The sequence below is a fragment of the Platalea leucorodia genome (genome assembly GCF_965183815.1).
Source record: "Platalea leucorodia genome assembly, chromosome: 24".
NCBI lineage: Eukaryota > Metazoa > Chordata > Aves > Pelecaniformes > Threskiornithidae > Platalea > Platalea leucorodia.
In genome coordinates, this window is record NC_138846.1 from 3151228 (window position 1) to 3172165 (window position 20938).

A 20938-nucleotide genomic window follows, 5' to 3' on the forward strand; every position below is an offset into this window, starting at 1 on the left:
ACAGGCTCCTCTGAACAGGTTTATTTCGTTTCCAAAACAAGTCAGGTCGGAGCTTCAAAAGGAGTAGCGGATTTACAGCACGTACAAAGGGCGGTAACCTGGACACGACAGCCTGGAGCAGCTCTTCGGAGATCATTCAAAGCCACTGCAAGAAGACATTTTGACGAGGTGAGGATACCACGCGGCCCGGACGCGGCCAACATCTGCGCTAACAACGTCGGCGTTTTCGCTTCTATCAGGCGCTGCCCGTCAGGGACGCCCGCCCCGGGGAAGCACGGCGGCAGCAAAGCAGACGGCGCGTCGACAAAGCGCTCTCCCGTTCCCGAAGGGACGCGCGCCAACGCCTCCCGGCCTCGGCTCCAACGGGGAGAGCGGCCAGGCAGAACACGGGGCCGGTGCTTCCTCCTGCTGGCCGCGATCCCCCACATCCGAACACGGGGCAGGGCCCTTACCCCGCGGGGGCCGCGCGTCCCCCTGCCCGCAAAAGCCCTTTATTTGTGCCTCCGGGCTCTGCCGGGCCGCCGACTCGCGGGCCAAGCTCAACGCGTGCGTAGTCCACGGGCGTTACCTGACCAGGTGCGCGATCTCCCAGTTGGCTTCCAGGGTCAGGGGTCCTTCCACCTCCACGCCTTTCTCCGTTGCGATAGCTACTTCATACTGAGGAGAGAAAACATCGGAATTCTCGATAAAGCCCGGCTTCCAGACCTGAATCTAAGATGGGCCCTGTGAAAGCTCTCATCAGTGAGAGCCAGGAGGAAGAGCTGTCCTTTAAACACGTTTGTTTTAACGTCGCTTTGCTTTCAGTAACGTTTTTACTTTTTCCTTGGTGGGCAAGTTGAGACAGCAGTGGTAAAAAGAAACGCTTCCAGAGCTAAAAGATTGCAGCCTCTGGATGCTACAGCTGCAGCGACGGGAGAAGTACCACCAGGTCTAAGAAAACGCCAGATGAGAGCAGCGCTCAGGCTCCAACCGCTCTCCTGAGGCGCAGGACACAAGGGGAGACTGGCCCTGGAGGAGCTTTGCTAAGGGGATCCCTCTGCCAAAGCAGGGGTTACTGCGAGGCGTCCCGAGACCAGAGACAGAGGACGGCCCGGGGGGACCCGGAACCCCAGCCCCAAGTCAAGGGGAGAAGCGGAAGCTGGGCGCTCACCCTGTTGAACGATCGAGCATCTCTGTAATACAAAATTTTCATGCAACGCTCAATCAGGTCACGGGCCTCCTCCTTCGTCAGGCTGGGCTTCTTATCCAAGACTTCTCTCATCAGTGGCTGGGGAAAAAACAAAGTCCAACAGCTCGACGGCTCAGCCGCCCGCGCTGAGGTCCCTGCGGCGGCTGAGCAAGAGCGCACTCCACGCGAACGCTCACCTGAGCTAGGTACGCTCCGTAACCCGTAGCAAGCGTAGGGGCTTCGTAGGCCACGCCGAGCATGTCCACGTAACCTAGGAAGCTGAAGGGAGGGATCCGTGAGCGCGGCGGCTGCACAGGCAGGGCCGCGGCAGGGAGGGGCTCGGGCTTTGAGCAGCTACACCCAGCCAGAGACCCCTCTGCATCCCCCGCCGCGAGAAACAGCCCCAGGGAGGGACGCGCAGCACCCATCGCGCGCTCCGCGTCGCTCGTCCGCGCTCACCTCTCGCCGTTGTAGTAGCCTCCAATGACAACGGTGTTCCAGAGCGGATTTATCTTGGACCTCCGGTTGTACATGACTCTTGTCAGCCAGGAGTGGATGGCTTTCGGGCTGTAACTGTGACCGTCTCCCAACAGCTCCTCGTCGATTCTAAATCAGGCAGAAATTCCACCCAACTAAGAAAAGCTGGAAACCCCCCGGGGAAGAGAGCAGCAGCCCCGCTCCAGCTGCAGCGCCAGCGGGACAGCGCGCCCTCCCGCAGGCCGTTTTGAAAGAAAACCTTACAAGCGGTGAATCAGCCAAAGGCCACAAAGAACACCTGAAACCGGCTCTCTGCAGCGCTCGGCAGAGGATGTGGACAAGACACTTGTACCAAAGGGATTGTCAAAGGACAAGGGGCATTTCAGCTCAGTTTTGTCCCTGCTCAGCGAATGCGTTTAATTACGCTTCGGTCCTTTGAGGACTGGGAGAAGAGAGCAGCGCAGCAGGAACCGCGGCACGGTCAGGGCTTGCCCGGCCTCAGCCCGGGGCAGAACTTACACCATCTGGTCGATGATCTGCTTGAGGTACTGGAAGTCGGCGTAGTCGCCGGAGGCGCCCAGCATGGTGGTGTCGTTCACCTTCAGCAGCCTGGAGATGCTGCGGAAGCGGGCGAGGGAGCCGTAGGAGCCCACCATGTCCGCGGCGATGATCACCCCGCCGTCGAACTTGGCTCCCAGCACCGAGGTGCCCGTCACCATCGGGGTCCTGAGGGGGGAAACCTCAGCGCGGCCCCGGCCTCCCCCGGGCCCCCGACACCCCCGGCCCCACCCCTTCCACCCCAGCCCCTCTCCGCTCCCCACGCCCGGCCCCGCTCCGCTCCCCAGGGTCTCCAGCCGCCCCGGGCCCTCCCCGCCCCGGCCCCCGCATCCCCTCCGTCCCCGGTCCCCTCAGCCCCTCCCGCCCTCACAGCGTCCGGGTGAAGGGCAGGAGGCCGGCGGCGGGGCCGGGCCCGCCGGGGATGTAGGCCTGCCCCGGCGCCGGGCCCCCGGCCCAGAACGGCGGCGGCGCCCGCGCTCCCGCGGCCTCCATCTTAGTCACGGTGCGGCCCGCGCTGCGCAGGCGCGGCGGAAGCCCGGCCGCTCCCGGCCGCCGTAGGCCGAGCCGAGGCGGCACCACCTTGCGCGTGGGAGGGCGGGGCCGGGCGCCATCTTGTGCGTGGCGGAACTCTGCCGCGGGGGCTGGGTATGGCCCCGCCCCGCGCCCCGCCGCAGGCCCGGGGGCCCCTCCGCTGCCCCTGGAGGGGCGGGGGCCGCGGGGGCCCGGGCCCGTCCCCGCCGCACCGTGCGCTGGGGGCGGGCTCAGCAGCACGAGGGTGCCGCCGCCACGGACGCGGCTCCCTCCCCAAGATGGCGGCGCCCTGCCCGCGGCGGCACCTGCGTCACGTGCCCGCCCTCCCGGGGCGGGCCGCCACTCGGAGGGGCGTGGTCAGTGGGCGGGGCGGAACGGCTCAGTCCCCGCCCCGGGGCGGGGCAGGGCGCGGCGCGGTCCAATGGGCGGCGCCGGGGGCGGGGCCTGGCGAAGGTAACAGGTTGCGGTGGGCAGCGGCGGGAGCGGAGCCGGCGGCGAGCGGTGAGCGGCGAGTGGCGAGCGGCGAGCGCGGGGGGCTCTGCCCGGGGCCGCGGGGGCTGCTGTCCCGGGAGGGGGTCCTGCCCCAGGGCAGCGCCTATAGGGGCCGGGGCCATAGGGGCGGCTGTCCCGGGAGGGGGTCCTGCCCCAGGGCAGCGCCTATAGGGGCCGGGGCCATAGGGGCTGCTGTCCCGGGAGGGGGTCCTGCCCCAGGGCAGCGCCTATAGGGGCCGGGGCCATAGGGGCGGCTGTCCCGGGAGGGGGTCCTGCCCCAGGGCAGCGCCTATAGGGGCCGGGGCCATAGGGGCTGCTGTCCCGGGAGGGGGTCCTGCCCCAGGGCAGCGCCTATAGGGGCTGCGGCTATAGGGGCTGCTGTCCTGGGAGGCTGTCCCACCCTATGGCAGCGCCTATAGGGGCCGGGGCCATAGGGGCTGCTGTCCCGGGAGGGGGTCCTGCCCCAGGGCAGCGCCTATAGGGGCCGGGGCTATAGGGGCTGCTGTCCCGGGAGGGGGTCCTGCCCCAGGGCAGCGCCTATAGGGGCCGGGGCCATAGGGGCTGCTGTCCCGGGAGGGGGTCCTGCCCCAGGGCAGCGCCTATAGGGGCCGGGGCCATAGGGGCTGCTGTCCCGGGAGGGGGTCCTGCCCCAGGGCAGCGCCTATAGGGGCCGGGGCCATAGGGGCTGCTGTCCCGGGAGGGGGTCCTGCCCCAGGGCAGCGCCTATAGGGGCTGCGGCTATAGGGGCTGCTGTCCCGGGAGGGGGTCCTGCCCCAGGGCAGCGCCTATAGGGGCTGCGGCTATAGGGGCTGCTGTCCTGGGAGGCTGTCCCACCCTATGGCAGCGCCTATAGGGGCCGGGGCCATAGGGGCTGCTGTCTTGGGAGCATGTCCTGCCTTAGGGCAGCGCCTATAGGGGCTGGGGCTATAGGGGCCCCTGTTCCGGGAGGGTGTCCCACCCTATGGCAGCACCTATAGGGGCCGGGGCCATAGGGGCTGCTGTCCCAGGAGCATGTCCTGCCCTACGGCAGCGCCTATAGGGGCTGGGTCTGTAGGTGTTGTCCTTCCTGGCGTGTGCCCTGCCCTCTGGCAGAGCCTATGGGGGCTGGCGCTATAGGGGCTGTTATCTCTGGCGTGTGCCCTGCCCTATGGCAAAGCCTATAGGGGTTGGGCTGTAGGTGCTGACTTTTCTGGCGTGTGCCCTGCCCTATGGCAGAGCCTATAGGGGTTGGGCTGTAGGGGCTGTCCTTCTGGGGCATGCCCTGCCCTATGGTGGAAGCTATAGGGGCTGGGCCTCTGGGGGCTTTCCTTTGTGGGGGGAGCCTTGCCCTGCAGAAGATCCCATAGGGGCTGCCTCTACGGGGTCCTTGTCCTTGGTGTGTGCTCCACCCTATAGCAGTCCCCATAGGCGTTCCTCTCCCCAGGGTGTGACCTGCCCTATAGCAGATCCCATAGGGAGCCGCGGGCTGCTCCCCCGGTGAGGGACCGGGGTTGTCCCCGTTCCACCGGCTCTCCTCCGTCAGGGATCTGCTGTCCCCTATAGCCCCTATGGGAGCTGCCTTTACCTGCCCCCTTGTTCCATAAGGGATCTGCGCTTCCCTATGGAAGCTGCATCTGCAGGTGCTCTTGCCCTTTGAGGAGGGGTCCCATACAGGGACCCTATAGCATCCCTCCATAGGGCCCTCTATAGGGGCGGCTGCCGCTGCTTCTCGTTAATATTGAGGTAACGACCCCCAGCCTTGTCCCGCCCGGGGCCGCGAGTCGGGGAGGGCGAGGTACCGGGGGGGGGGAGCCTTTGGACCCGGCGGTTCGCGGGAAGCGTCGTGCCGGCGCGGCGGCGATGCGGTGCTGCGGGCCGGGGCCCTGCCCTCCGTAACGCCGCGCCTCCTGAAACTTGACTGCGTGGAGCTGCCCTACTTCGCCGGGCTCCGGGGCGGTATTTTTAGCAGCCTGTGTAAATAAGAAAGAAAAATCTAGGGCTTGGGTGCCGTCCCTGCTGCCATCTGACTTATCGCTGCCTCGAGACTTGCCGAGGTCCCGGCTGCGCGGGCCTCGCTAGCCCACCCCCGTCCCCTGCCCGCTGTCGCAAGCTGCTGTTGGGGAGGGCGTTTGCGGCTTGCTCGGGGCTGGCTTTCCGACCAGTCGGGCTGGTTTGGAGTCGGGCTGGGTTTCCCTCTCCATCCCCGAGATACGGTGCCGTTTGCCGCTGCGGCACTCGCGGCATCTCCCCTCAGCGCCTTCCTTTTGGGGGGTGGGGGCTGCAGCGTCGCCCCCGAGGGCGCTGCCCGGGCTGGAGGCTTTGCCGTCCCCGGGGGTTAGCGCGATGTCCCTGTGTTTGCACGCTGGGTCTCGTGTTGGCGCTGCCCGTCCTGCCCGGGGGATCCCAGCGATGGGGGGGAGCAGACGGGGGTCCCCGCTTTGGGGTGAGACCAGAGCATCCGACCCGGGCAGCCCTGGAGACCCGCCGGCTTGTGCGGATCTGCATTATGCCCCCGGAGCTCTTCCTCGCTCCCTGCCAGCGTCCCCCGGGAAATATTTATCCCCACGAGCATGTGGATCGAAATAATTCTGGTTTCAAAGGCATGACTTGCTTGGAAACCAGTAAACCGATCTGATCGGTGCTGCGGTAAACACCTTATGGCCTGGCTTGTGCCGTGCCGGTGGTCTCGGGGCGCCGCGGTGGAGCGCTGCCCTCGGCGTGACGACGGAGAGAGCGGTTTGGTTACGGGTCTGACCCTACGCGGGGTCCCGCAGGAGGGGACGGGGCTTTCGGTTTCCGAAACGGAGCCCTGGGAGCGGCAGGGAACGGGATTTTCCAGTATCTGGGTTGATGATTAACCTGAGGGCTCTGCCCGCCGCCGGGCTGGGGCGCGAAGGAATTCGGTTCTTATCAGCTCTGGTGGGAGCCCCAGGGGACATCGCCTGCAGGGCGACCCTCATCCCCCCGGCATCGTTCCTCTTCCAGCCCCCCGGCGCGATGCCGGCCAGCGTCGTGATGAGCCCGTCCCTGTTGCGTGACGCAGCCGCGGGTGCCCCGGTTTCGGGTTCCTCTGACCTGGCCGGCAGCGCGTGGTTCACGTGCTCGGCTGAGGATTTATCGGGGTTTCGTGCTCCGGAGTTTGCGGGAGAGCAGGAACAGCCGGTCTCCACCGGTGTCGGCGCGGGCTGGCCCGGTGACAGGCAGGGCGCAGGCACGGCGTGTGCTGCCTGCGCCTGAAATCAGGCCCGGACTTTGGCCCCGAGCAAAACCAGGGCTGTGTACAAACACGGTTGAGCAAGCAGCCTTGCAGGTGAGCAAAGCTTTGGGGAAACCCTGGGTGGAAATGGCCTAAACCGCGCCGGGAGCCACAAAACAGGGGATGGGAGAACTGCCAGGCTCGTGTATCTCTGCTGGCCCCTTCCCCGCGGCGTCGGTCTGGACACGAAGTGCTCTGGGATAATCGGACAGCTTTTGCTCGCCGTGCTCGGGGTTGCAGCCGCACGACCCGACCCGCTTGGTTCGCACCGAGGCGGCTCGGAGATAGGCTCCGGCTTCGCCGCAAAACGGTGCCGGCTCCTCGCCGGCGTCCTGGTGTGCGACTGCCTGCGGTCAGATTACCTGGCTGACCTTGGCGGAGGAGGATCAGCCCGACCTGGCAGCCTTCGCCTTTCCCACCCAGGCGTTTTTGGTGCTGGGAGCTGGGAGCCGCGGCGGCGCAGAGCCCCGCTCGGCGTAGGAGCCTTTTCCAGCACCGCCTGCAAATTGCAAAACAACTTTCTGGGTTAACGTCGTCGGCACAAAGGGCTTATTGTGCCGCTGATACGGGCGAGCGGAGCTGGCCGCCCGCCATCCCAGCACTGCCGGCCGGCAGCATGATGCCGGAGGTGCGTGACCACCGGCAAGAGACCTCTCCTGCCGGTTCGCTGCCTGCCCGCTCCTGCCCGCTCCGCTCTCGCCTTGGCCGGGCGCAGGACCCCCGCCGCTCGGTGCCGCCGCTGCCAGCCCGAGCCGGGGCAGGGTTAAGGTGTGTTGGAGCACAACGCGCGCCCCGGGGACAGCAGCCAGCCTATTCTTAGCCCTGATTCTCCATCCCTCCTGCTTCCAGGCTCCTTCCCTGCCTCTCCAGTGAAATCCCCTCCTGGGGCTGTTTCCAGCCCGGGGCTGGGTGTTGCTCTCCCACACAGGAATGCGATCCGGCTCCAGCCCTTTATCTGCGAGCTGGAGCCCTTCCAGGAGGAGGGAGGCATTCCTGGGAGCTTACCGGGCCTGCCTCACCTGCTCCCCAAACGCCGGCTCGTGCGCCGGAGCCCCCCAACGCCGGGAGCGAAGCCGTGCATCTCCAGCCGGCGCTCCCTTGGGAAGAGCAAACCCTCCTCTCCCCGGTCCGGTCCTGTGCCAGCTGGGTTTGAGCCCAGCCATGTCCCCAACCGCATCCGACCCCCGCGGTTATCCGCCACCTGGTTCCCGCTTTGCCAGGGCGGGGGCAGGTGGTGCGGCAGAGCCGTGTCCTTTGCCGGCGGCGGTGATGCCGGCACAGCCGGCGCTTTGCTCGGCGAGCCCCTGCCCCGCTGGCAATGCCGTGGAGGATGCCGTGCCGCCATGAAGCCACAATGCTGCACCCCCCCTTGCCACCCATCCAAAGGTCTTGCCGAGGCGGGTGCTGCGCCCAGGGCCCGTGGTTCCCACCCCGATAGCAGCCAGGGCCAAGCCCTCTCCCTGCCCGGGCCGTGCCTCATCACCGGCCGCACTTTGGACACTGGCAGCTGTGGAAAATTCTGAATTTTGCTGCCGAAGCTGGTTGCCCTCCCTCGCTTCGCTGCTGCAGGTTGGTGGCCGTCCTGCTCCCCCCAGGCCCCCGTCCCCGCGGCTTGGAGGGGACGCTGCGGCACCCGAGGGACCGGACTGATGGGATTTGCTGTAGGGGCTCTCGCCGCAGGCGTTGGGCTCGGGGAGTATTTACAGAGGCTGGTGTCTGCCGCTGATCTCGTTAGCTGTACGCCGTGCAGGGATAACGAGCTCATGAGACGAGGGCTCTTCTCCCATCCCCTGTGCTGGCTCCCGGGCTCCTTCACCTGCGAAGTAACGAGCCAGTCCCTTGCCTGCTGCTGCCTGCAGCTCCTGGTTGCTGCCCTCGCCGCTGGGTCTGGGGAGGGGTGCAGGAGACCCGAAGGGCTCGTCGGGACTCCGGCAAAACGGAGGAGCTGCAGGAGCCGCCCCTGCCGAGTTTGGCCGGGGGACGGGAGCAGACGGCGGCGGTGGGGAGCTGGCAGGGCCAGGGGAAGCAAACGGCTCGTCCTTCCTGGCACTGCCCGGCCGGGTCTGCACGGTGCCCGCTGCCGCCTCCGGCCCACGCTGCTGCTCCGGGCCCGGCATCTCCGGTGCCCCCCGTCTCTCTGCAGAGAGCTGGGTCCCACGGCAGCGGGGCTCCGGCTTCTTCCCTGGGGTGGGCACGGGATGAGACGTGGGCTCAGGGTTGATGCGAGGACGTGGGAGAGCCCAGCTGTGCCGGGCGTCCCGCTGCTCCATCCGCATCCGTGCTCCATCCCCGCCTGCCCCCGCTCCGGGCCGGGGCAGCTCTGGGAGCGATGTCTGCACCTGAGCTGAAAGCATGGGGGTTTGGGTTTGCTTTTTTGGTTTCCTCCATGGTGGAGGTGTTTAAGCACCCCCCCACCTGGCTCGGGGTCCCCTTGGGTCCCGGGGTCCCCCAGGGTCGCCCTCCCGGGGACGCGGGCGCAAGCTGAGCGCTCGGCACCTCGCGTCGCTCCCGGCATCCAGTTTATTTACAGCAGAGAAAGAAGCCGCTGCCGCTCCCGGTGCGCTGGGGGGTGAAAGCCCGATGCCGCGGGGCTCAGGGGCTGATGCGGGGCTTTTCTGTCACTTCGCCCCCGAGGTGCCCATCGGGGAGCTCGGCCCCCGCCGTGTCCTCCGCTCCTGCCAGTCTCCTGCCAGGCAGCATCGCCCCGGGTGCCGCGGGACCGAGGGGGAGGGTTGCATCACGCTGTTCCCAATATGTCACTGCTCATATCTGTCCCCTCCCCAAAGGACCCGGGCAGCTGCCCCGGCCGCGGGGACGCCGGGCGCTGGGGGTGATGCTGAGGGACGCCGGAGCTCCGGCTGCAGCGAGGCTGCGGCGTTCCGCAGGCGTCTGGGAGGCAGCGGGAGCGCAGCCCAGCTGCGGAGCCCAGCTGGGATCTCTGCCTGCTCTCCGCATCCCTGGGTCCCGCGAGCGGCAGGAGACGCGGTGAGGGTCCGGCTGCCGATGCTGCATGCAGGGTGGGGGGGCTTTGCTCCCCCTGCCCTCCCCAGCGTCCCCCCAGGAGCAGCCGGGCGATGCCGGTGCTGGCGCAGCAAAGCCTCGTCCCCGTCCTGTCCTGGGGACGCTGCAGCACTGGCACCGGCTGTCCTCTGGCACCCGTCCTCGCGGGAAAGCGCTGCCGGACCTTCACCGAGCACCCCCTCTGATCGGAGGATGACTCTCCCCCCTTTCTCCCTCCCTCAGGACCACGGCGCTGAGCCCCGGGGATGGAGTGGCCGGTGAGCACGGCCATGGCGGAGAAGCAGAGCCCCGTGGACTACGGCGTCCAGATCCGCTTCATCAACGACCTGCAGGAGCCCCGGAGACCCCCCAAGGCGCGGGGCAAGCCCAGCTCCTACGGGGTGGCGGTGCGGGTGCAGGGCATCGCCGGGCAGCCCTTCGTCGTCCTCAACAGCGGCGAGAAGGGCGGCGACTCCTTCGGGGTGCAGATCAAGAGCGAGGGCTCCTACCCGAACGCCCCCACCGGCCCCCAGCCCTCCGGCTCTGTCAGCTCCGACTCGGACCTGCCAGAAAACCCCTACGCCAGCCGGCAGCCCCGGCATGGCTCGTCCTACAGCACCTCGGACGAGGAGGTGAGCGGCGTCCCGGCGACCTCTCGGCATGAGCCCAAACCTCTGCCGGGCAAGCGGCCGCTCGGGGAGGAGCTGCGGAGGACACAGTCCCATGGGGATCTGCTCGGTGCCGCCGTGGACGAGCCCTTTGCCGCTGGCGCTCCCCGGGCCAGCGGCAGCCGGCAGCACCGGGCTCTGGCCGGCGGCAAAAGCAGCAGCACGTTGAACATCGCACCGGAGCGGAGCAAAGCCTCCAGCTCGAGGGCCATGGCCAAGGACCCCTGCTCGGACACGGAGGCCACAGTGGACGCCGGCGGCTGCGATGTGGACACCAAACCCCTCTCCTCGGTGGATTCGCTCATCAGCAAGTTCGACGGGAAGGTGCAGCAGCGAGGCCGGGCGGCCAGGAGGGGCCGGATCCCCTCGGAGGAGAGAAAACGCTCGCAGAGCCTGGACGGCCGCGTCTCCCACCGTGACGTGCCAGATGCCAGGGAGCTGAGCGGTGTCCAGCGCCGGGCCAGCGGCGTTCGCCCCCAGCCCTCGGTGCCCACCGGCAGCCTGAGCCGCCCAAGTGGAGCCGGAGGGATGGAGGACGGGGGGACGAGGAGCCAGCGGGCGAACCGGGGTGTGGAGGAGCCCGCGACTGAGCGGCTGCAGAGCAAAGCCCGGGCGGAGCTGCAGGTACCGGGGGACCGGATCCTGCTGGGATCACAAGGGTCACCAGCTCCGTAAGCGAGGGGGGCACCGGCACCAAGGCGAGCGCCAGCGTCCTCCGGAGCGGTGGGACCTGCGGGACGGCTCGTGTCCTTGCCGGAGCTGAGCTTTTTCATCTCTCACAGCAGCTCAAATCCACCCCGGACCTGCTGCGTGACCAGCGGGAGGTCACCCAGCCCGGCAGCAGCGAGCACCCCAAGGAGCTCATCTACAGCATCCTGAAGGAGGGGTGAGCCCCCAAGGCCCCCGCGTGCCCCCGTCGCTCCCTGCCCCTTCCCCGAAGCACCGGCAGCTGCGGGTGGGATGCTGCGGGGTGATTTGGGTGCGGGGGTGCCCCTGTAGCCAGCCGGTGCTCGGGATTTTGGGGGAGTGAGCGGCAAAGTGCTGGGGGTGTTCCCGCACCCCAGGCTCGGCCGTCCCCCCGCTCTGTTCCCCCGTCCCCAAACGCTTCCCCCCCTCTGACGCCCTCAGGAGCAGCGAGAGCGAAATCTCCCTGAAGAGGAAAACTGCCCGGCTGCTTGAGAAGATGCAGGAGCTGGCGGTGAGTCAGGGCCATCCCGGTGCTGCTCCCTGCTCGGTGGGGAGACCGGTCCCCAAGCCCCCTGGGGGGCTCCTGCCTTCCCGGCACGGTGTCCCGGCATGCCGAGGGCGGGACCCCGGCGGCGTGCAGCTGACAGGCGGTGGCTGGGGACCAAGCCGTGGCCCTGGGGGGGGTTTGGTGCCCCGAACCCACCGAGTGAGCCTGGGGGGTCTCTCCAGGTGCCCGCTAAGGACACGGCGTGTTCCCAGCCCCAGCACAGAGAGCTGGCCCGGAAGGTGGAGGAGCTGCAGGAGAAGCTCGATGAGGAGACCAAGGTGACGCCAGGCGGAAGGCTGGGGGCTCCCGGGGGGACGTGGGATCCCGGTTTATGTCCCTGGAGGGGGAAGCACGATGGGTCCCTGCTCTGAGCGCCCTTCACTTGGGCTTCGTGCTCAGGCGAGACCAAGTTTTCTCCTGGTCTGTTTTAACCCTGCTGGGGGTCTCAGGGATGCTGGGGGTGCAGGCGTCCTTCCCGTCCCCGCCGGAGCCGGGGGATGTGGGGAGGGGGACAGGGAGCATGGCTGCGGTCGCTGGCCGCTCTGCCCAACTGGTGTCCCCTCTCCCGCAGCTCCGCCAGAAGCTGGAGCTGACCAGGGAGCCGGGGAGGAGCGGCTCTGCTCGGGCCCTGGAAGCCCGGCTGCGGGAGGCCGAAGGGGAGAGCCAGCGTCTGCGGGCCGCCCTGGAGAAGAAAACCCAGGAGCTGCAGAGAAGTTTGCAAGAGTAAGAGCTGCTCCCGGGGGCTGCGGCCGCGCTGCAGAACGCACCAGGGCTGGGATGCTGATGGAGGGTGGTGGGAGGGCGGCAGGGGCGTCTGGAGACGCAAAGAGGGCTGGGGGAGTGCAGGGTGGGAGGCTGTCGCCCCTGCTGTGCCAGGGCTTTGCCGTGCCAGGACGAGCCGCCCACCATGCTCGCGGGTGGGTGCTGCAGCCCCGGCCCTTCGGGGTGCAGATGTGGCCGGGGTCTCGAGGGAGAGCAGGTCCCTGCCAGGCTGTGAAGGGCCCCGCGCTGCCCTCCAGGCTGAGCGAGGTGAAAACAGCCAAGGAGCAGGCAGAGACCCGGCTGGGCGACTGCGAGGAGCAGCTGCTGGCCATGCACCGAGAGCTCGACCGCCTGCGCAAGGGCTCCGGCGCGTCCCCGGACGGCGAAGCCTTGTACAAGGTACGGTGCCGGTTGCACCAGGGCGTGAGCACCCTCCTGTGCTGCTTCGCTGCCGCTGAGCCCGGCTGTCCCCTTCACCCAGGAGCTGCTGGAGACCAGGGAGGAGCTGGAAGAGGCCCTGAGCTCCAAGCAGCGGCAGGAGGAGCAGCTGCGGCTGCGGGAGCGGGAGCTGACGGCGCTGAAGGGAGCCCTGAAGGAGGAGGTGGCCAGCCATGACAAGGAGCTCGACCGTGTCCGGCAGCAGTACCAGAACGACATGGACCAGCTGCGGCGCAGCATGGAGGGCATCTCGCAGGTCTGGCCGTGAGGAGGGCTGCCGGGGAGGGACGGGGCACGGGGTCCTTCTGGCTGTGGCTGGGGAGGGTCTTTGCTTTGAGTTGGTGTCCTTGAATGCCCCCTTTAAATGGTCCTGAGCTGGAAAGGGGGTTTGTGTCCTGCCCCAAGCTTGCCCCATCGGAGCATCCATCTGCCCCGGCTCTCACCGCCCCAGGGCAGAGATGCTGGGGGTGAGCGGAGCCGGTTTGCGGAGGTGTGGGGGCTCCCCAGGCCCAGCGTGGGTTCCCCGGGCTGGTTCGGGGGCATTGACCGGGGCAGGACCTCAGCGTTGTTGGAGCATCCCGTGAGGGTGCCGCTCTGCGGGCGAGCGCTCAACGCTTTGCTCCAGGATCAGGCCGACCTGGAGTCGGAGAGGCAGAAGATCAACACCGTGGTGAGGAACCTGCAGCGGGAGCTGGAAGAGAGCGCGGAGGAGACGGGGCACTGGCGGGACATGTTCCAGAAGAACAAGGACGAGCTCCGCAACACCAAGCAGGAGTAAGTGCTGGGGCTGCGGCTGAGCCAGAGGCACGAGCAGCTTTCGGGGAGGTCCAGCCGCTCGCAACCATCCAGCATCTTCACTCCAAACCCCGTTAGAATGGGTTGGGAGCTGGGCTGGGGCTGGTTCGCCTTCTCCTCCCCTGGGCACGCAGGGAGGAAGGCGACGGCTGAGCTGGGTGCCGCTCTCCGGGCACGCTGGGACCTGGGAATGGGGGCGTGGGACATGAGGACGCAGGAGTGGGTTTGGGTGGCCTCATCCTGCCCCTCTCCAGGCTGCTGCAGGTGAAGCTGGAGCGGGAGGAGTTTGAGGAGGAGCTGCGGGAGCTGCGGGAGCGCTTCGCGGCTGCCCGGGAGGAGGCGGACCAGGCGCGGAGCAGCGCCGTGGACCCGGGCGAGCTGGAGGCACTCAGGAAGGTGGGTGACGAGGGAGGAGGCGCACACGGCACCGGGGACCGCATCCAGCACCGAGGGTCCCCAACCGCCGTCCCCTCCGTCCCAGGAGCTGCGGCAGGCACGGGAGGCGCAGCGGGAGCTGGCGGCCGAGAAGCAGAGCCAGGAGGAGCTGCTGCGGCAACGGGAGCGGGAGCTGGCGGTGCTGAAGGGCACCATGCGGGAGGAGGCGTCCAGCCGCGACGGGGAGCTGGAGCGGTACCGCAGAGACCTGCAGCAGCTCCAGGAGGAGCGGGATGAGGCCACCAAGGTGAGCGCTGGAGGAAGGGGTTTGCCCTACCCAGCCGTGAGCCCGGGAGCTATCCCCACTGTGGGCTGCCCTCGAACCTTCCCGTGAGCCCCAAATTTCGCAGCCATGGGGTGATGCGGCAAACCAGCAGCCCCGGATCCACCTGCCGTGGGCTCCTCCCAATGGTACAAGCCCAAATTGCCCCCAAGACCCCCCGGCATGGCGACTGGCCCCGGGTCCACACCATGCCGTGGCTGCGTTGCAGGCAAAGGCATCCCTGGAGAGCGCGCGGGAGGCGTCGGAGCAGGCGAGGAAGACGGTGGAGTCCAGCCTGCGGGAGCTGCAGGAGCAGAACGACGACTTGAGGAGGAAGATCCTCGGGATGGAGACGCAGCTGAAGGAGTACGAGCGCTTGGGCGAGAACTGGGAGGGCTCCCAGGCACGGCTCAAGGAGAAGGTCACCAAACTGGAGGTACCGAGGCTGCGGCTGTTCCTGAGCTGCCCTGAGCTCTTCCCCTGCCGTGGGAAGGAGTTTGAAGAGCCCCCTCCTTGCAGGCAGGGCGCAGGCAGATGGAGGAGTCTCTGGGCGAAGCCGCGGAGCGAGAGCAGGAGCTGCAGATGGCCAAGCGGTCGCTGGAGACGCGCCTGGAGGAGGCGCAGCGGAGCCTGGCCCGGCTGACGCAGGAGCACCAGGAGCTGAGCGCATCCTACCAGGAGGAGCAGCGGCAGAAGGAGCAGCTCAAGCGTGCCAAGAGCGAGCTGGAGGAGCAGAAGCGCCTGCTCGATCGCACCACGGAGAAGCTGAACAAAGAGGTTGGGGCGCTCGGGTCCCTCTGGGGCCGCTTGCACCCCCACGACCCCCGTCCCATGGGGCATCGTGTGCCATGACACCCGGTCCCTGGGCCACGGGATGGAGATCTCCCCTCGCTGGGTGAGGGGAGGGATCCGGGACTTTGGGCATGCATCCAGTTTCCCTGCGGAGCCAGTTGGGACAGATCCTTCCCCGACGTCCCGGGAGACTCCATAAAACCGCGCTGTCCCCAGGGATCAGCATCCCCTGGTGTCCCAGGGCCATGTTGTCCCCTGCCCTTCTCCAAGCAGCTCCTGCAAGAGCCCGGTGCCTGCTCAGAGTCTGGGGTCATCCAGGCTGCTCTGGCAGCCTTGCACCCCTTGCCACGATGCTCCTGAGCCCACGGGGCAGAAATGTCCCCCCCAGCCCCATGCCCATGGGTACCTTCTCCCCCCTCGAGCCCCATCAGTGCAGGGTGGGGTGCACAGGCTGGTCCCCAGCTCCTGAGCTGTCCCCGCTCTGCCGCAGCTGGAGCAGATGACGCAGGAGTCGCACAGCTCGCTGGCCGTGCTGAAGTCGCAGCTGGAGGAGTTCAAGGAGAAGTCGCGAAAGGAGATCACGGACTCCCAAAAACAAGCCAAGGATCGGGGCGCCGAGGTGGAAAAGATGCAGTTCAGCATGGGGCAGCTGCAGGACGAGGTACGGCCAGGGCTGGGGGGTTGTGGGTCCCCACGCCGCCCTCTCCATCCCTCCATGGGGAGCCTGGGGACACGCCTCGCGTGCGGACACCGTTTCCCTCGGCGCTGCAGGTCGCCCGGCTGAAGCAAGCGCTGCAGGACAGCCAGGCGGAGCGGGAGAGCACGCTGCTGGATAAGGAGGTGCTGCTCCAGCGCCTGCACAACCTGGAGCAGGAGGTGGAGACCAAGAAGCGCTCCCAGGACGATCGCTCGCGGCACGTCAAGGCGCTGGAGGTGGGGAGCGCTGCGCGGCGCCCCAAAACCACTCGCCCCGTTCCTGCAGTGCTGTGTGCTAACAGCAAGGGGCAGAGCTCGCCCAGCCTTCCCCCGTCCCGCAGCCGCTGCGAAAGAGGAGTTACGCAGCGCTGGGGGGGGGGTGCTATTGCTAATATTAATATTTATTAATTGCCGGTACAGCCGCCTTTGTTTCGGCTCTGTCCGGCGTTGCCCCGCGGCTCAGCTTGCCGCAGGCCGTCGCGTTGCGGGTTATTCTGCCCAGTGGGGTGGTGGGCGCACGGGGGTCCGCACGGCATCAGGGTCTCATACCGAGCACCTCCCTCCTCCTGCCTCCCGGGCCGGCTGGGTTTTGCTGGACTGGAAGCGTTGTCGGAACAAACCCCCTCCCTCCAGCATCCCCGGCCCCGGCCCCGGCTGGCCTGAGCCCCTCCAGCCGCCTGTCCCCTCCTGTGGGGACCCCGGGCCCGTGCCCACCCTTCTGGTCCCCGCTCCTCGCAGGAAAAGTCCAAGCGCCTGGAGGTGGAGCTGGACGAGGAGAGGACCACAGTGGAGCTGCTGACGGAGAGGGTCAACCGGAGCAGAGACCAGGTAGGGCTGGCGGTGCCGCCCCGAGCGCGGCTGGTGCCGCGGCAGAGCCCCCCCAGCTCCGGCGAGATAGCGCCGGATAACTCGGGTCCTGGGGTACGGCTGGTCACCGGAGCTAAAACCCCATTAATGAGTCGTTAGCGAGCAGCCCGGAGCCCTCCGTCACTCCGAGCGCAATCCAGGTGACGGTGTCTGAAAAGCTGGTTCGGGCGCAAACGGAAATTATATGGGCTTGACGCAAAAAAAAAAGAAATCCCCTGAAATGACAGGGCGAGGTCTGTGTTTGTGCAGGAAGCTGGGCTTAAATTACACCGGGCTGCGGGCTCCCTCCCTCTTAACCCACCCACTTATTACCTGCAAAGCCGGAGCCGGTGCTTGGGCTCTTCGGGCGGGCGGGAGCTGCCTGCCAAGCCTCCCGGGATCGGCAGCTCCTCCGCTCGTAGCCCATCTCCCTCCTGCCCCACCGGCATCCAGCCTGGGGCTTGGAACGGGGGCTCCCACCCCTCGGTTTTCCCATTCTTCTCTCTGGGAAATGGGCACACCCCAGGAGAGGCTTTTTTCGGTGAATCCCGTCTGAAGCACAGGAGCTGCGGAGCAGGGACGCGCACGAAACCACAGCTGGGTTTGGCTCAGAAGCGGCCCCACCGGCTTTTGGGGCTGCTTGAATAAAATTCAAGCAATTTTTTGTATAAACTCCAATTTCCTTCGCTTTAAAATAACGCACAAAGCTGCGTGTTTCGCCTTGGTCAACCTGAAAGCGGCCCCTGGGGCGGTTCTGGTTTTGTTCCATCAGTGGATTAAACCCATTCCTGCCCCCGGCGCGACCGCGCCGCCGTGCCCTGCGGTGCCGGGCAGAGCTGGGAGCGCAGCCGGGTCCCCAAATCCCAGTCCAACCAGTTTAAACCTTCCAGTGGAAAATTGCAGCCCTCATCTCTGGGCTGCTTGCCAGAATGGCGGTAACTAATTTAGGAAAGAACCAAAATCCTCTCGTTGGGGGTTTTTGGTGTCACCGGCACTGGCTGCGCGCTGTGGGACGGCCACCGTGTGGCTGTTGGGTGCACCAAGTCCCTCCGTGCTCTGCGGCACCGGTATCATGGGAGGGAATTGCGGTGGCCCCGGTCTCTCACCGAGCGAACGCGGCGGTGAAGGACGCGGCAAAACCAACCCGTGCCATGTCCTTGTCCCCAGATCGACCAGCTGCGGGCAGAGCTGCTGCAGGAGCGCTCCAGCCGGCAGGACCTGGAGTGTGACAAGGTCTCGCTGGAGAGGCAGGTAAGGCTGAGCCGCGGAGGGGCCGGATCCAGCCCGCAGCCGGAGGGCGGCTGGACCGCGAGGGATGCGGGGCAAAGCGTCTCCGTGCAGCCCCGCTCCCCTCTAGAGCATCCCTGGGAGAGCGACCGTGTTCCCAAGGAGCTTTTCCTGCTCCTCCCTGCTCCGAATACGGCCCGGCCCGGCCTCCCCGTGCCCCATCCCTGGCCGGAGCATCCTTGGAGCCGTCTGGCATCTCCCCGGGGTGGCGTTCCCGTGGGATCCCCCCTTTCCTCGAGGTTCCCCGCCAGCCTGCCCGGGCTTGCGCTCCAAACCCTTCGTTACCTAACCCCAAGCTGGCTCTCGGCGAGACAGAGCAACGGGAGCTGAGCTCCCCGAGCTGTTCTTGTTCCCGGTGCAGAATTGCCGCTGCCAAGAAAAACACGGGGCCCCTCCTGCTGACGCCGCGGGGCCCGGCCCAGCGGCGGCCGCCATCATTGCCGCTGCCGGGTTGCCGAGGCTGGGGCGATGCCGCTGTGCGGGATGGGGAAAGGAGCTGGGGTTTGTGGTGCTTTGGGGGCCTTTTTTGGCCAGCGAGGGTGTTTGAGAGCAGAAATTGGGGAGCTGAGGGGGGACGAGCATCACGGAGCTGGCGGGGCTCTTGCACCCACCAGTCCGCCATACGTCGCTGTCCCCTCCGGTCTCGCCTCGTGGCCCCGCTGGTGCCAGCGCGGCTAATTGCCATTATATAACCCGGCTCGTTACGTCTCCTCCTTGGGAAAGGGTTTCTGGGCCCTGACTCACCGCCGGGATTTACATAAGCGAGGCTCTGAGCCTTTCCCACCCGGGCTGGGAGCCCTGCGGGCGGTGACGGGGACGGCGCTGGGGTTTTTCCTCCCTGTAGAACAAGGAGCTGAAGAGCCGCCTGGCCAGCTCGGAGGGGCTGCAGAAACCCAGCAGCAACGTCTCGCAGCTGGAGGCGCGGGTGGAGGAGCTGCAGGACAAGCTGCAGGCGGAGGAGAGGTACCGGCCGTGGAGCCCCCGCCTCGGGGGGTGCCTTCGCCCTCGCTGGTGCCAGCCCGGCTTGCCCACGACCCGTTGCTTCGCTGTAGGGAGAAGAGCATCCTGCTGTCCTCCAACCGCAAGCTGGAGAGGAAGGTGAAGGAGCTGACCATCCAGATCGATGACGAGCGGCAGCACGTCAGCGACCAGAAGGACCAGGTGGGTGGCGGACGGAGCCCTCAGAGAGGCCGAGCGGCTTCGGGACCCTCCTAAGGGACCCTTGGGTGCTCGCCCTGCACCGGCCATCCTAATCCCGTGGGAATTGCCCTGTCTCCCCGCAGCTGAGCCTGCGGGTGAAGGCCCTGAAGCGTCAGGTGGACGAGGCGGAGGAGGAGATCGAGCGGCTGGAGGGCGCCCGCAAGAAGGCGCAGCGGGAGCTGGAGGAGCAGCACGAGCTCAACGAGCAGCTGCAGAACCGCATCAAGGCGCTGGAGAAGGAGGCTTGGTAGGACGCGCCGGGCTGGAGGCGGGTGCCAGCCCCGTCCCCGGGCACGGGCTGACCCCTCTTCTCCCTCCCCAGGCGCAAAGCTGCCCGCTCGGCTGCCGATTCCTCCCTGCAAGACGACCAGCTCAGCTCGGACGAGGAGTTCGACAGCGCCTACGGGCCCTCCTCCATCGCCTCGCTGCTCAACGAGGCCAACCTCCAGGCCAGCTCCTGCTGACGCCCGCCCGCGCCGCCCCGGCCGCTCCATCCCGGAGCGGAGCCGCGACCCCAGAGCGGGGCAAGGGACCGGCCACGGATGCAGCTGCTCGATGCAGAAACTCGTCTCAAACCAACGACGTGGAGGAAGGTGCTGCTCAAAAAGCGGTGGGATGGGGAACGCCCCCCGGACGCTGTCTCACCTCTTCATCTCCATACGGGTCTCGGGGTGCGTTTGCACCGTGGCTTTTTGCCGGGGGGAGCCACTCACCGTGGCCGGTGTCCCCCTTGGTGACCGGGTCCCGCGGGGACACCATGGCCCTGGGCTCCGAGACACGACAGGGGGGCAGCCGGAGGGGCTGCGGGCCTCCGCAACTCCGGCCACCCTGGTTTATTTTTATATGCAACCGCCCTTTGTCCCCCTGCTGCCTTTTTCCCTCTCCAAGTGCTGTTTTAAATAAAATTGAGCATTTTAACGCCTGCGGCTCGTTGTGCACCCGGGGCTGGAGGGACGGCGCAGGCCCCGGCACGTCGGGCTGCGTGGCACCAGGCTCCTGCCCCGCTTGGGGAACGCAGCTCCTTTCCCGCTCCGCTGGATCTGGCCTGGAGATAAATCCTCGTTATCGCTAATTAACGAGGATGGGAGTCTTGCCAACTGCTAATTAGCGCCATTGCGTTGATTGGCAGGTGGTTACCGCAGTTCCCCTCCGTGGCCTCGAGCGGGGCCGAGCTGGCTCCCTCCCCGCGCCGTGGCGGGGCTGGGACGGTGCCCGGGGACGCAGCCAGCCCCCTCCCTGCTGCCTCCCTTTCGCCTCCTGCGCCCCGGTGACGTTTAACCGGGAGGGAGCCAGCGGCGATGGACACGGTGATGACCCCAGGGACGCCCCTGTCCCCTTGCCGGTCAGCACTGGCCACGTCTCTGCGTCACCGCCGCCCAGGGCTGTGCCAGGCTCAGCGTGCCCGGCACCTGGCCCTGCACCCACGGCGTCCCTGCTGTGGCTAAACCAGGCCGGCACAACCGGTTCTGCCCTCAGCTCCTCCCGGACACGTGTGGCGGAGCCAAGGTTAACCACCGTCCCCACCCCGTGCCTCAGTTTCCCCACAGGCACTGCAGCGGTTGGTGGGGGGCTCAGGGGCCATGGGGTGCCCAGGGGGAGGAGGCGCCGGCTCCTGTAGCTGAGCGTGACCCAAGTTTGCCGGTCCCCGGCTTTGCCACCGGCAGCCAGCCCCAGGGGAGCGATGTCCTCAGCCTGCAGATCCCGCTGCCGCAAACCCCCCCGGGACGGGGTGGCCCCGGCTCGGCCCCGGTGACCGCACGGGGCTGGAGCGTGGCCCCGGCCGGCAGGGCTGGGGCCGGTGGTGAACCTGAGGCCGGCTGAGCTCATCACACCGGTATGTGGCAATTAGCGCCCGGCAGCGAGGCGGCAGCCGGCGCGCCCAGGCCATGGCACAGGGCCACCCGCCCCGACTGCCCCGGTCCCCCGACCCCCGGCACGGGCGAGGCGGCTGCGGCACCCACCGGGCCCCGCGGCACTGGGTGGGGGCACCTCCGGTGCCCCGGGGCCAAACAGGCGTGGGGGGACCGGCCCTGGCACGGTTTGGGGCACCACAGCACGGTTT

The 20938-nt window shown here is 67.6% G+C and overlaps 2 protein-coding genes across 3 annotated transcripts; one reads left to right on the forward strand and one right to left on the reverse strand.

Annotated features, from left to right (window-relative positions):
* Window positions 1-6: 6 nt before the first annotated feature.
* Window positions 7-2737, reverse strand: PSMB4 (proteasome 20S subunit beta 4). Its single transcript, XM_082332859.1, has 7 exons — window positions 2574-2737; window positions 2165-2371; window positions 1628-1774; window positions 1366-1447; window positions 1151-1267; window positions 569-657; window positions 7-145 (listed from the first exon to the last, which is right to left on the reverse strand). The coding sequence occupies exons 1-7, from the start codon at window positions 2693-2695 to the stop codon at window positions 133-135; spliced, it is 777 nt and encodes a 258-aa protein (XP_082188985.1). The 5' UTR covers window positions 2696-2737; the 3' UTR covers window positions 7-132.
* Window positions 2738-3194: 457 nt separating this feature from the next.
* Window positions 3195-19459, forward strand: CGN (cingulin). 2 transcript variants are annotated; one of them, XM_082332871.1, is made up of 21 exons: window positions 3195-3235; window positions 9705-10753; window positions 10912-11015; window positions 11258-11327; window positions 11546-11641; window positions 11935-12086; window positions 12383-12524; window positions 12607-12819; window positions 13189-13337; window positions 13613-13754; window positions 13840-14040; window positions 14285-14491; window positions 14575-14832; window positions 15338-15508; window positions 15619-15780; window positions 16282-16371; window positions 17557-17640; window positions 18521-18639; window positions 18729-18837; window positions 18960-19123; window positions 19199-19459. In XM_082332871.1, the coding sequence occupies exons 2-21, from the start codon at window positions 9728-9730 to the stop codon at window positions 19338-19340; spliced, it is 3801 nt and encodes a 1266-aa protein (XP_082188997.1). In that variant the 5' UTR covers window positions 3195-3235; window positions 9705-9727; the 3' UTR covers window positions 19341-19459. The 2 variants fall into 2 exon arrangements, with proteins under 2 accessions (XP_082188997.1, XP_082188998.1); XM_082332872.1 differs by having other exon boundaries at window positions 10915-11015.
* The last annotated feature ends 1479 nt before the right edge of the window (window positions 19460-20938 follow it).